The sequence below is a fragment of the Phaethon lepturus genome, unplaced genomic scaffold, assembly GCF_000687285.1.
Source record: "Phaethon lepturus isolate BGI_N335 unplaced genomic scaffold, ASM68728v1 scaffold20023, whole genome shotgun sequence".
Classification (NCBI taxonomy): domain Eukaryota; kingdom Metazoa; phylum Chordata; class Aves; order Phaethontiformes; family Phaethontidae; genus Phaethon; species Phaethon lepturus.
Window position 1 is genome coordinate 9,308 of NW_010531425.1, and position 14,873 is coordinate 24,180.

At 47.2% G+C, this 14,873-nt stretch overlaps 1 protein-coding gene across 1 annotated transcript in view; it reads right to left on the minus strand.

The window, feature by feature from the left end:
- Nucleotides 1–9,284: 9,284 nt before the first annotated feature.
- ATAD3A (ATPase family, AAA domain containing 3A) overlaps nt 9,285–14,873 on the minus strand; it is a 28,268-nt gene continuing 22,679 nt past the window's right edge. The window contains 1 exon segment of the mRNA XM_010284560.1: nt 9,285–9,609. Within this exon segment, the coding sequence (XP_010282862.1) occupies nt 9,430–9,609 (180 nt within the window). The 3' untranslated portion in view covers nt 9,285–9,429.

Here is a 14,873-nt window from a genome sequence, read left to right on the forward strand (position 1 = left end):
GCTACTCTCTACCTCATTTTCCAGTTGCACTCAGCTGGGAGAAGAGAATCCCTGATAAAAAGGGGATACTAAAAGAGCCACCAAGGTGATTAAAGGACGGGAACATCTCTCCTATGAGTAAAAGCTGAAAGAGCTGGGACTATTCAGCCTAGAGAAGAGAAGGCTCAGGGGGATCAATGTGTATAAATACTTGAAGGAAGGATGCAAAGAAGATGGAGTCAGGCTCTTTTCAGCGTTGCCCAGCGACAGGACCAGAGGCAATGGGCACAAACTGAAACACAGGAGTTTCTGCTTGAACATCAGGAAACACTTTTTTACTGTAAGGGTGACCAAGCACTGGGACAGGTTGCCAGAGAAGTTGTGGAGTCTCCATCCTTGGCCATAGTCAAAAGCCAACTGGACATAGTCTTGGGCAGCCTGCTGTAGGTGGCCATGCTTACGCAAGGGGGTTGGATAATTCCAGAGGCCCCTTCCAACCTCAGCCATTCTATGAAAAAAAAAAAAAAGAAGGCCATGCAAATAGTGTCAGGTGAGCTGAAGCCCACTGGCTTCACAAGAGCCCAAGAGTAGACACATCAAGACTGCAACAGGCAGTGCAAACACAAACATCAATAGCCTTTGCTTACCTTGGGTAAGGTCTACAGAGGAGCCCAGGCAGGAGAAAGCTGTGAGGGAGCCGGTGAGGGAAGTCCTGATCCAAGCTCATTCCCCAGCTCTGGAGAAAGCCCATTGTGAAGGAAACATTTTGCATGTACTGGCTCCCCTGGAAAAGGGAGGGCAATCTTCACCCTTCACCTTCCCTTGTATGAAGGCCAGAGGCTTGCAGGCAATAAATGAGACAGGGAGCCTCAGTCTCATTTCAAATTTCATTTTGAGGCATCTTCACAGCAGCAGTTTAACATTCTGTGTGGCATTAATGAAGAGCGTGTGTGAACATGGAGGTTATGAAGGCCCCTTCTGCATTCAGGGAGCTCTGAAGGTAGAAATAGCCAACAGGAACCCCCAGAGCACCTCTGGATGTAAAAGAATAGAAGTACTTCTATTACTAGAGTGTACAGTACGAATAGAAAGACATTTGGACCAAATGCTTTGCAACCGGGATACACCGGTGACACAGATGTGTGTTTCAGCCACAGGCAACGGGATTTAGAGTAGGGGACAGACAGGGCATTAGGCAGGGACGCAGGTGCTGGTTCCACCTTAGGATGGACTGAAGATAAAATGTCCTCTTAGGCCAGCCTGGCTCACTGTGGTACCCTGGAGAGCACGAAAAAGCAAATGAACTTGCTGAAGGGGGGGGAAGCACCAGGCCTGCAACCTCCATGTGTGTGGGCTGTTGGGGCAAAAGCGGAGGAAGGAGAGAAGTCGGAAAACGTGGGCAGGTGGGAGGAGGAGCTCTACAGTGAGCCTGGGCTGACAGTTTGCTGCCTGCTGGTGAGGCTCTCGGGGTACTGTTCCAGTTGCGTGTGTGTGTCCGTGCGCGTCTGCGTGCGCGTCTGCGTGCGCGTCATCGTGTGCTCACGGCATGAAGGCCATTCCTCTTCTCTAGTAGCTCCCATTCCTTCGCATTCATTTCTTTCCCAATGGGGTCGCTAGTTTTAGTCCCCTCTTCAAGCTGAGCCCTGGGATTTCCACGGAGGGGTGACAGCGGGAGGATGGCTCAGTCCTGTGAGCCACCAAGTACCCTCAGCTCACAATGACTAAGGCGGTGGAAACCCTTGCAGGACAGATCACACAGTTTAGGAAGATTTTTCCAGTAGTGCTCTGCAGTGAGACTACAAGAACAAACTTGGAGCGCTGGTTTCCCCGATTGTTAATCCTTCTTTCTTTTTTCTGCACTCGAATCAATTTTGCATGCATCAGGCAGGAAGAGGTACAACACACGTTGATCCTAACAGAGAGAGAGATTATACTCTGCTCCGAGTCTAATCATAGAATAATCTCTACTGTGGTTGAAAAGCAATAATGGCTAATTTTTTTATTAAATACCAAGCAAACGTCACCTACAGTTTCCGTTCTCCAGCAGCCGTGCTGGGACCCGTAACAATGCTGTGCTGAAGCTAAGGGGAGCAGCTGAAGGCCACAGAGAGCTCGGGGGTGGGGGGGGCAATGGGAAAAGCACACTGTGATTTTATTTGGGTCAATGAGTGAGTGTATTTCAGCCATTCCCTCCCTTTCAGTAATATGTTTGTATAATAGATAACCCGTTCAGCTCCTGAAACTAAGCCCACCCTTTGCTGTTTGTCAGTAAAATAGTTTTTTGCATGTTTTGCATCCGAGTGTTTTTTTCCCACCCTTTGGACCGACCGATACTCCTGGGGTCAGAGGCTGGAGGTCTGCCCGGGGCACTGTAGACTAGCAGGTCACCAGCTTAAGGGCAGGGGTTTAAGAGAAGAGGTGGTACGAACACGGCTTGAATGGTGTGGGGAAAAGCTGTGCCCAGCCTCCATCGATGATGAAGGGCTGTGCAATTTCCCCCGGATTATGTGACATGATAGGTACTGTCCCAGATTTCAGCCTGCTTGTCTCCCACTCACTGGGAACACAGGGAAGCTCTAAGGTCCAAAACTGAGTTAAAAAGAAGCTAAATATTTTACTGTTAAAACCAAATTCTAGGTGCAAGCCACGACTGGGGAGGAGGGGGGGTCTCTCTTGCCTGTTGCCTGCAAGGGCAAGCAAGGAAGGCAGGGTCCAGGAAACCTAGGGCTTTGGCTGGGACAAGGAAAGGTGTGCTCGTTTCCCATTCTAGCAGAAGCGAAATCTGCCACCATGGACTAGTCCTTTAACATTCTTCATTCTGCTCTTTTCTCTCCTGGAACAGGACCACGCGTACACAAACAGAGCAAGTCTGACACTGAGCGAGACGTCAGTCCTTATGCACAGGTGCTGATGCTCAAGTTGTTCTACAAGTCTGGGCAAATCTGGGCACATCTTAGGCTTGGTGGAGATACTATGTGAAAGCAGAGCAGCAATAAAAAAAAAACCCCAATACCCAAGCAAAGAAACCCCCACAACAAGAATAAAACTCACAACCCACAGTGGCAAGAGAGAGGGGAAAAAAAACCCACCCAGGCAGCAAGGCAGGGAGCTGTCGTCAAGGAACTGACTGATGGTTGCAGGCACTGGCATCTCAGATTACATCTGGGGGTAAAAAATGGCCAGCAAGAGAGACAAATGATCTGACTTCTTTGAGGTGAGAAAAATTAGAGATAGGGCAAGAGCTGGAGGACTGCCTGGGGACTTCTCCGAGCTACTGATGCGCTGCTCCGCTTCGCACATCTTAGAAAATAATAATGTCATGTAGCCTGGTAATGCTGCTAGAGCTTCATTCCAGGAGATGACATGTGTCAGAAGACATCACCAAGATTTGGTAAGGCTGTGCTACTTCAAGGAATCAGGGGAAAGAAAAGGAAAACCAGACAGCAAGGATACACTGTCCCAGGTCATTCAAAGCAAGATCTGACCCATACCTGTCCTTCACCAGGTACCCAATCTCTCCTGTCCGTGCTTGGTAGGAAGAAACAATGTGTAAAGCAGCCTGGTGGCACTTACTGAGTGTCTAGCTGATTGAAGTCCTTTGGTTCCTCTTCTACTGCAGCTCAGATGGGCAAACCTTGCCTTATCCCAATGCCTGAGTGGTTGATCTCCGTGAGAGACATGCTGGCTGAATGACAAGGTCCAGCAGAGTACCAGGAGTCTGTGAGAACACTGACTCAGGGATGCACATCATGAATGGCCTGGAGGTTGCAAGAGAGGCAGGGTGAATTGGTGCGCATGGGAGAAAAGCTTTTCTATTGTCATTTTTGGCTTGTGAAATTGTTGTGGGACAGGTGACCAAAATTAACCTTCAAACTGGATTCTAGCTCCTTGGTCCCCAAGTGCTGCAGTGACACAGTTGTGCTGCTTCTCAAGACACCCCAGGACCCTATCTGCGTTATCTGCCAAAAGCTGACGCACAGCAGCCGGGCTGCCCTCACATGCCCCTTTGCTGCTCCAGCACCCGCTGCGCTGGTGCGCGGGTGACGAGTAAGCCCTGCGGTTGTTGCAGCCACGCTATCTGCCAGCTCTTCGCCTGCAGATGGGTTTGCTGTGTACAATCTCCTGTGTTTGTTTCAGTTTCTTTGGTGGTGCTTTTGTGTGTCTCGGACCGAGAGCTGCACTGGCACCAAGGGGCCGCGCGTGACTGTAAGACAGGCTCAAGAGAGGAGAAGCCCTTGCCAGGGAACTTGCAGACCTGGCAGGTTGCACACCAGGCGAACATAGAGACAAGCCACCCACAGGAAGTAGCAAACTCTGGCATGTTTTTGTCAGGATCCCTCCAATAGATCCCGTTTACTTACATCCATGTGCCAACAGCACTCGGTCGCTGGCTGCAGAAGATGGGCTGCCTTCCACAAGCAAAGAACCTCCTGGAGCAGCAAGGCTTCCCAGGGCAGGCCATGATTTGCATTACAGCCTGGACAAATTAATTGGATTTGCCACTTTAAAAACACCCAACAAACATACAGGGAGAACAATAATGTTGCAATAAAATGAAAAAACAGCCACAGACAACGGATTAAAAAATAATTTGAGTGTTTCCTCTCCATTCAAAACACAAACACAGGTTGTCAGAGGAGTACTTCCTGGGAACACTCCTGTCTCCTGCAAGTCCTACGGCATGGGACACGCACTGGTGAGAAAGCGTGGGGTGCTCGCATCCTTGTACTTGTACACCGGAACTTTCCTCCTAGTGTATCACATTCAAAAGTAAATACACTTAAGTGGATGGTAACTGAGAATAGATCGACGACCATATTATAAATCTGTTTCCCAGCTGCAATGTTGAAGCACAGAGAAGGCATTTCAGCTGGCAGTGGCAAAGATGGGAAGTGATGGATTGCTTGCTAATCCATCTGTTCTTAGATTTGCTCTCCAATAGAAAATACTATTTTAATAAAGTGCTATTAGCTCATAACTCACTCAGTGTCATGGAGAGGAGATAACCTCAGCCTGGGGTTGCCATCCTACACCCCTGCACAGAGTGTTAACAAATAGCTAGCTGGGTGCCACCTCCACAGGACATCATTCATCCTGTGAGCGGATGCAAACCAAACTTCCTGATGAGACCGGCAGAGGTGACGGAGGGCCTGCATTTACATCTTTGATGAGGCAGCAGTTGAACAATGACAGGTGGCCTTTTTTCTCCTTTCCTCTTGCACTCCACATGAGCAGCAGCGGTGACAGCAACTGGCACAGCTATTCAGCAGGCAGGAGGGCATGAAATCACCTCGCTGGTGGCTGGGAGCGACGCGCATAGCAAGAGGGACAAGAAACCCCTTTTCAAAGGCAGGGTTTAGAGAGCTAGTAGCTGTAGTGCCTGGGACGCATTGAGCGCGCCGGCTTCATCAGTTCAACAGCCTATGGCACATGATGTGAAGGAAAGAAGAGTAGTGTGCAAGTGTGAGAGAATGGATGGAGAACTTTATTTGCTGTGGAAATAAGAAATGAAGTGTCAACACTGAGAAAAGCAGCACTTTCAGGCCTGACAGCTACAGTTGTTCCAGGATGCACCAAGACTGTCCAGGTGCAGAACTGAAGAGTGCATCAGCTACCCATGTTCCCAGAATTCCACGTGCCACTAACCAGAACACAAAGATGTTGACCTCAAACAATGGGATTATTTGGCTGGGACCTACCTCACCAGCTCCTAAAACAGTCAGAGAAAAACAAATGGCATCAGCTTCTACAAGCGGAAGCCCATGCCACTCTTTCAATGCAGTGGGAAGAGATGAAAACAACAGGGTTGGAAGATGGGACACAAGCAAAAGAAGTTGTCTACACCACCTCTGCCACTCCTTACTCACCTTACCTGACACATGTAGCACCCCAAGCCTCCTCAGTCCTCTATGAATCAGGCTCATCTCTGGCTTTTCTGCTCCACTTCCACAGTTTTTCCCAGCCTGGGTGCCATCTCCCCCTCTTCTTCACAGGTGGGAAGCAAGAAATCCATCATTCAGCAAGACTTTGATAAATGGTGTATCCATACTACTAGGCTGGGTGCAAACAGTCCTCCTGCTGCTGCCAAGGGTAGAAGTGACTGTGGACTTCCAGGCATTGTATTAACAGAGATCTCTCAGAAAAGGATTGGGGGACATACCTGCTCTACACAGAGCCATGGGCTTCTCTGGAAAGGAGGATGAGAACTCGCCGTGAATTTCAGACACGTAGATGCTGTCACAACCTACCAGGTAGGGGCTGCGGAGGGGGATTGTGAACAGAGGGAAGAAAACAAATGAGCCCTGAAATGCTCCACTCCTGGGATTTTGACTAGCACCAGGGTTGCACAAGAGCCTGCAACACATTGCTACCAAACGCAAAGAGCACAGACGTGCAAAGCTCTGACCAGCTGACTGCTTGAGGATTTTTGAGGGTGGAGGGATGTTGAGACACACAGGACAAGTTCTGTATATTAGAGCCCTGCTCCTAGGAGTAAGTTCTTAGTATAAACTATAGAAATATCTATACTTACCCCTCTCCCACCTTTTAAAGGAAAATAAACTAAAGAAAACATACTTCATTTAGTAGAGAGAATCATCTTCCAGGCTGCCCAAGAAGGGGAAAGAACTTTGCCCCTTGCGATGCAAGCAGCACCAGCTAGTGAGTCACACCAGAGCAACGTTTCAATACACGGCAGAAACGCCAAGACATCCACGTGTTCTGAAAAGCACCCAGACAGTCCTTTCCATCCATATGAAGCCCATACAGCAAAGCTCAGGTAAGGACTAGTGGCATCCATCTTTAAGAGTGGTCATTAAAAGCCCTTAAAAACCTCACTGAAAAGTACTTCTGTACTCAGGCAAACCTGAGAACCCTTAGGTCAGCCTATGCTTCTTGCCGTCTTCCCTGCTACAGCAAGAGGCTACTTCTAGCTAATTGTTCTCCCAAACCTGCAATTAATCACTGCTGCACAGCATAGAAGCATGGATCATAGCTGCATTACAAGCACTGTGCTCTCTCTGCTTCCATGTAGGGACCTGATGTAATCTGAAGGAGGAATCACATGAAACAGCTGAGACAGCAACTGCTGTGCCTTTCACACAGCTTTACAGCGGGATTCTCTTGCCATCAGTATCTGCAAAAGCACAGTCAGACAGCATTAAGGACAAGACAGAGTACCTTTCCCCATCCCCCAGATCCTTCTGTTCTTAATGGAGAAGATTATAGAAGAGAGAGGAAAAGTATTGAAAATGTATGTCACAGTTAAGAGATTTTAATCACACAATATCAGACTGCTCCCTCACATAATTCATTAGCAAGGGTTTTTTCGCAGAGTGGCTCTGCTTAGCCTCCTTCCACCTCTTGAGGCTTAACAGAAATAAAACCTTAATAGGAAGGGGAAAGCCTAGAATGGGTAGTCCTCTAGTAAATTGGTGGACTAAAGGACAAGCACACCTAGGCTGAAGGGGAGGAAAAAAAAATGGCATTCAAGTTTATTTCAGTCAGCCAGAACATAAAGTATGCAGTTTCAGTTTACACAGTGATTCCTGCCTTTCCTCTACAGCACGCTTCCCACAAGCGATGTACTTTGCAACAAGTGTTAGTGCTGCGTGCGAGTCTGGGCACACACTATTGCTGTAGGACACCTGTCCTTAACAAAGGAGCATCTTCTAAAATGCATCTTCAAATTCTGCCCTGGTATCTAGGGGAAAGTATCAGTGAACCATTTTGAGAGAAGATGGCAGCCCAAGACAGTGAAGGTTGGCAGCCTCAAGAACTATCTTTCCTGGTGTCCCACAAGGCTGCCTGTTCCGAGGACCTGGTGAGCAGCCCTGTTCCGCTCCCGTGCTCACAGGCTCTTGTCAGTGTGCATCTCTCAAAGCTCAGTAGCAACCACCAGGGAAATGGACAAAGCAGAGAGTGCTGTCAGTTCCTGTCAGAGGAAAACATCTCAGCAAGGTACTCAAGGGCACAGATTTAGGTCAGGCAAACGTGCTTGCATAGTGGTGTAGTTACAGAAGGGGATTCACAGCAACGCGCAGAGTTCAAATCCGGTTCAAACTCAGGGGAAAAAAACCCAAAAACCAAAAAATCAAATGAATTTTCTGACCTGTCTCTCATATACACACAGATAAAACAAATGTCATCTGATCAAGACAGGCTTGTGTTCATGACTTGACAATGGTGCATTTTTCAGTTTTTCCAGAAATGCAGCAAGAGACTCATGTAGCAAGAGCAGCTTGATGGCAGCAGCCAGTAGCAAACAAGCCCCACTCCTCTCTCTCTCTCTCTTCAGACATGTGGGACACCTGTGTGCCAGACAGACTTACTGAGCCTTGCCTACTCACCTCCTTAGAGAGAGATGATGCACTTGTGGCGGGGGGGAATATCTAGGGCTTCTCTCAGACTAGCTGTAGCAGCAAGCACCTGGCTGGAGAAAGCAAAGAAAGCATTGCGGGCTGTATAGTCAGGACCTGGGAAGCAGTGGTTCCTGCTATGGCTCCTGCGCCTGAAGGGCTACCTAGCATCCTGAGCAGCATTTTCAGGACTGTGCTATAGGACGTGCCAGTTGCTCCATTGCAGTTCAAATAACCTTTTGTGATCCAGGGAGTGTGTGCAGATATTCTACAATGCTACACTGGGGTGGGTGGGGGGTAGAAGCTCTCAGGCTTCTTCAGCACTGAGTCATGCTCCAGAGCTTTTAGTGCCTTGCAGTGTACCACTGGCTCTACAGCCATCCTCCAGGAGAGCCAAGCACAGAGAAGACAAAAGGCAGCAGCCAGGCACCAGCAGGTGTAGCCACATCATAAGGGAAGACTCAGCGCTTGTCAGCCAACTCACTACACAGCTGTAGTTTTTCCCATGTTGACTTCAAGTTAACCAGGTGAACCACACCCAATACACCTCTGTAACACAACATCTACCCTGAGTCTGTGAAGGGGGAATGAACAAGAGAGCATGGAGCATACACCACAGAGATGTGAGCAAGGAGATGTGTCGTGGGCAGGATCTGTGGAAAAAAGATGAGGAATACCCCTGCTGGAGCATAAACCCTCCAAAGTTAAGAATATGGGAGTAGCAGGCTTGGTCAGGCCCTGGGTTCCCACAGTCCCATGTCACTGAGACACTCCAGAACAATGTCAAATGGTGAAAAGGATTTGGACTTTGGGCCTCTCTAGCAGGACAGGCCATACAGACTAACACAGTCAATTATATTTCAGCAAGGAGGTCCTTTAATACAAGTTGCTTCTGCCTTATTTAAACCAATTTTTTTCTGGTACACCCTAAAACCATGAAATCAAAGGCAGACTGAGGCAGTACCCTCTCCCTTGCACCAATAGGCACATTTCTCTCCACACACGATTCCGCCAAATATTTGCCCAAAAGACCCTCCCAGTGTTCTCCCGTGCCCACTTCCCCACACGTGCTGGTCTGAAGCCTGCAGACTTCTCACACTGGTGTTCCTTTGGGGAAAGGCAGGAGTGGGTTTCTGCCAGCCCCTTTGCTTGCTTCAGCACCCTCTGTTTTCAGCCACTCCATCTTCTGTTTGTGTTGCTGCACAGCATCAGCTACTCGGCCATCGATCATGGCCTCCGTAAGAACACCATCCTCTGATGCATAAGCTGCAGCCTGGAGAGGAAAAGGCAGAAGAGACGCAAGTTACTGATCCTGCCATCACTGAAGATCTGAGACTAGTCCCTCTCCTTTGTTTTCTTTTCCATGCATGTTTGCCCCCACACTACCTAGCCCAACATGCAGTCTTCTTTTAAGTCAGTGGTGGTACCTAGAGCCATCCGGCATATTGCCATCAGAAAGGTTTTCCTTGATGCAGCTGTGCCAGGGCCCGAAATACATCAACTGCCCAAGCTCAGAGAAACATTCACAGCTACGCTAAAGTCTTTGTCTGTGAGCTACTAACAAGCACCTTTGCCTACCTGCCTCTGGATTTCCTGGAAGGTAATATTTTTGCATTCAGAAGAGACAAGGCCACAGGTTCACAATGCTGAACATAGCCAGTATGGTTAGGCTGCAGTCACATATGGCTTGTTTAAACTTTCTCTCCTGCTTTAAAAGCACTGCATGTATGAAACTGATAAAGAGTAATACATGCATATGGTGACTGAATGACTCCAAGACAACAGAAAATCTTTTAAACACACAGAAGTAAAATCAGTGCTAGGGTGAATATGGATGTGGTGTCACCTCTAAAATGACATCTAATATGCATTAATCTGGCTTTCCTCACGTGTTCTGCTAGGAATCTCCCCTGCATCACTTCTGTGCTGTGTCAGCTCCCACCTCATACTCATCCGCCTGTGGGACCTTCCATTTTCTTCCCCCTCCATTCACACCCCAGCTCCTGTCTCTCCAATTCTGCTTGGTAAATTAACACTTGGCCCTGTTGCTACTTTGGTAGTCTGTACAAATTTTATCATAGTTCCTTGCACAAAAGGATGAAAACTACCGACAACCTTGCCAAACAGCCCGCAGTATTTCCAGTGGCAGCTTAGGGGAAACAGGACTGCATGGCATTTCTCTTCAGCTGCAGCAAAAAGGATTGTCACTTTTGTCCAAACACGCAGGACAGCTAGGACTCCACTGATAGACATTTTGCAGATGACAACAGAAGCAGCCATACCCTCCAGGGAAGGGAAGGATGCTTAGGCTGTTAGCTGTACCCATCTCCAAGGTAACAAAGTAACTCCAAGCTACAGATTTCTAAATCTGGTTACTCCCTATGCAAGGGCTCCTGCAAGCAACTCAGTACTGTGGTTCCTTGTACAGCTATGCTAGCAAGGGAGCTTGGGACCACCTCCAGCTTCTCACATCCGTGCTGCCTGCCCTAAATAGCTCCAAACTTCTGTCCACATCCCTCTCCTTCCACAGAGCTATCACATCACTCATTGTCACACGCCAACCCTCTGTCTGCAGGGCGTTCCCCAAGATCACAGTTAGGAATATAAACTCTGGCTTTCGTAAGCGTGCTTCTAAGGTATTACATACAGGCTCCCCAAGTCATTTAAGGTGCAAAACATCACTTATACCAAGAACAAGGTTTACTGCAAAAGCACCACAGAAAGAAATTACAGTGTGACCATTTTGTGCACCCACTGTCCCATGATGTAAGTGGGAGAGAAGACAAAGCCCAGAGTAAACTGTTGCACTGGCCAGTATCATCACAGTACTGCCTAGTCCAGTGGATACCTGCCTATTAGATTACTGCTACCTCACCTCACCACGGGGGGAATAATTATTTCAAGAAATGAGCAAAAGGTTACCCAAGATGGTTTTCAGCCTCCTCTAGCCTACTTTCCAGTCCTTGCTTGGTAGCCCACTTTGGGGAACTGGTTAGATCACAAGAGGTCTCACTGCACAAACCACTTGTAACCACAGAGCTGGCAGGCACTGGTTTTTACTGCAAGAAGCATCCACACAGATTCCTCCCTGTGCAAAATCTTTGTAATCCTTCCTTAAGGCAGGTGTGACAAGTTAGGCTAACGGTCATATTTCAAGTTAGGTACAAACGCTGGCCACAGGCAAGGAGTGTGGGGAAATAGAAGGTCTGCAAATAGAGAATTCACTTGACATAAAGGCACTTGTCCTCTGCATTCAACAACAGAGCAGGAGGCATCCTGAACACAGTAAGGCAGCTACTTCCCACAAACACCAGGGGAAGAGCACTGTTTCCATAACCTGCCTGCTTCCACAAATACACAATGTGTATCACAACATGACCCATCTTCCCTCACCACTGTAAAAGGGGCATGGTGGAAAGGATCTGTTCAGTTGAAGTATCCTGACTCACCTCCATAGCCCATCCCCAATCCCCCCTGCCTTTTTTTTTGGGGGGGGGAGGGGGGGGGGGGGGGGGGGGGGCTACAAGCCAAAAGGAGCCGACACCGTTTTGCCAATGCAGCCCTCCAGCCAGGAGGATGTGGCATTTTAAAATGGAGTAAGTGCTTTCCTGGGACGCGCGTTATGTGCCTCCATGTCTTTCCTTCCCCCCTGCCACTGCATAGACCATAATTTCAACTGTGGAAACTCCTGCAAAGCTGTGCAGTTCACGCTCTGTTGATTTTCTCAATGACTTTCTATTTATAGAAAGCCTCAGGCCCTAACTGTCAAGAAAGCAAATGGGAGAAGCAGCTGTCCCTTCTGGGAGTAGCTTGCACACACACAAAAATGGTACTGAGCTTCATTTATATTCATACCTCTTCCTTCTGCATGGACAAATTTTAACCCATTTTCTCCAATACAACTATTCATGTTTTATAACTCAAATCCAATTATGAAATAATCTGAAAACAAAGTATTTGGGGGGAAGTAGAGGGATGGAGCACAGATGACAAGTCCAGCCTAGATGACCTAATGTTTCATTTCATTTCAGGTAAGAACCATGGTTTATTTTAACTTGGCCAAACTAATCTGTATCCTTTGAATCACATGTATAATGAAAACAGCCTGCTCAAAAGAAAACAAAAACCACAAGCGATCCCCTCCCTTACTTATAAAGGTCATTTAGCTCAGACCACTACAGAAACATGAAATTTTTCCCATAACTTAGTCAGGCAGATGATTTTTTTAGTTTATTTTTTAAATATAAGCAAGGTTCAGGGAGCAAAAAAGCATTTATGTCAGTGGCACAAAAGGCAAGGAAGTGACAGGAAGCTCACCTCTATCATTAACACTAGGACATAAAACTCCTGGGAATTCTCTTGAAGTGTTGCCAAAACAATTTTCGAGAGATTACAGCTTGGAATAGTGAAAGGTTGCTTTTTGACGCTTTATCTAAAGCATATGGGTGTGTTTAAGTAGAGGGTGCAGAACTAGAAAGTCTGCACATTAATATAAACAGATCCGAAGGGAATGTTTAAGTGTATAAATGCATCTAATCCATGCTATATTCATACAGGATTAGATATGGGGAATAGAAAAGCTCAAGGACAAAAGGGAATGTTCAGTCTTCTGCAGAAGAGATTAAGATGGATTTCTAGCATGCAAACTATTAGCTGTGCCAGGCAGCAATATTTTTCCCAGTGGTAGAAGTTACATCCTCCGCTTTTCTGCATCTGATTTTTTCTCTTTGGTAAATTCAGGACACACTGAGCCAGACTGAAACAACAGCGAACAAGAACTTCATGTAACCGCCGGCCAATCAATTTCAAGCCCAGCTTATAGTGGAATCAAGCCTATGAAAGCTGCAGCTATTGCTCAGGCTTCTAGTTTAACTGAGATGTTTTTGTTAAAAGGAGTATTGGCAGAGCACTCCAAAGGCATCTTCATGGGAAATGACTGTGAGGCCACGGGACAGCACAGTGGCCATATGCAGCCTTTCTAGGTTACTCTCAGTAAGAGCTGACAGCTATGATGGTTTTTCCTCCTACTGCTTCAGAACTTCACTTTTCCTCAAACCATCTCTGAGGTTCAGTTCTGGCCATGAGAGATGACCCCAGGCAAGCTAAGCAGAGCTGATAAGGATCTTAGCATCTCAAAACTTCATCAAGTCCATGATAAATACCTTCCCGTGCTCCCTGTCCATTTCCTCCAGCACTTGTGCAGATTGAGGAATGGAAGCAAAAGTAGCCATGCAGATTCCTCACTGCCTTGCCTAGTACTACCTCTGCTTCATGGGTGATTTGATTAGGTTTCATTACACAGAGGTTAGGACTAGAATTGCAAGCAACAAGGCTTCAGTCAGCTTGAGGTAGTAGGACAGATGCTGTAGAACAGAGCAAACTTCACCATAGACTAAGCCTGCGATTCTGCTCCCTCTGCATTTGCCACTGTTGTCAAGACACTGGTTGAAGTTTTGTTCCAAGACATGCCTACAGAGGTATAACATATGCAGACAGCAACACTGCAAATGCCTGTGGAGGAATAAACTAATTAAGAAAATATATATACAAAGCTGAGGTGAATTAAGTGACAGGCGTGTTGCAATTAAGCCTACACTTTAAGGATTAGCTCCAAGTCCCATCAGGGCATTATGCAAAATATCTGAAAACGAAAGGCAAGCAAAGTGCTCCCATCCAGCTCTGTGCTCCACCATTCACAACCAGCAGTTTTCACTAGTACTTTGTGCTGTAATCTTCCCCAGAATGGGTCAACTGAATTTATTGCCTAAACAGAGACCTTCAGCATATTGCATTTCAGCAGCTGTTGCGATACGCCTATCTAGAAAAATGTTGGAAGCTTAAATGTCTCAAGACATAGTTGTTTCAAGTCCGCTTTGAGGACTTCTAAAGAGCACTAGGCTCATGACATCTGCTGTTTACCAGCCCTGTAAGGTGTTATTAAGATCAGAAACAGAACTGTTAAGAGACATACCTTGTTTTCCCCTTTTCTTGGCTCTTCCTGCCCCTCATCTTCTCAACTTTGTACACCATCTCAAACTCTTCCTGCCTGTGTTGTTAACTGGACATAATGCTTGGGGGGGGGGGGGGGGGGGGGGGCAGGGGGGAAGAAAGCAACTGCAAGTAGGGAACTGAGTGGGAAGTCCAGATGTTCACCTTAACCAGTCACACAAGAGGCTCCCTAAATCCTCACGTTAAGCCCTTTTGTATGTTCCTTATAGCTCCCCACATTCAAGGCAGACAAAATTGTAGCTTGCAAACTGATTAAAATTCAAGTGTGCATTCATAGAAGGTGCTGCTCATATCAGATTGTTTCCCACATCAGCCATCTTTGGCATGCAGCCTCTTGAATTAAAAGTTCAGTCACACAGAAGTTTAAAAGACCAACAGTTCAAGAGTTAACAGTCCTATCTGTAGTATACAACCACATTATAGCTGTTGCATCCAGCAAAAGAGGAAAGTCTGATAAACATTTTCTTGAGCCAGTTATGCTCGTTCATAGAGCCCTTACCTACTCTGATCCACCCCCTCAGACGTGCC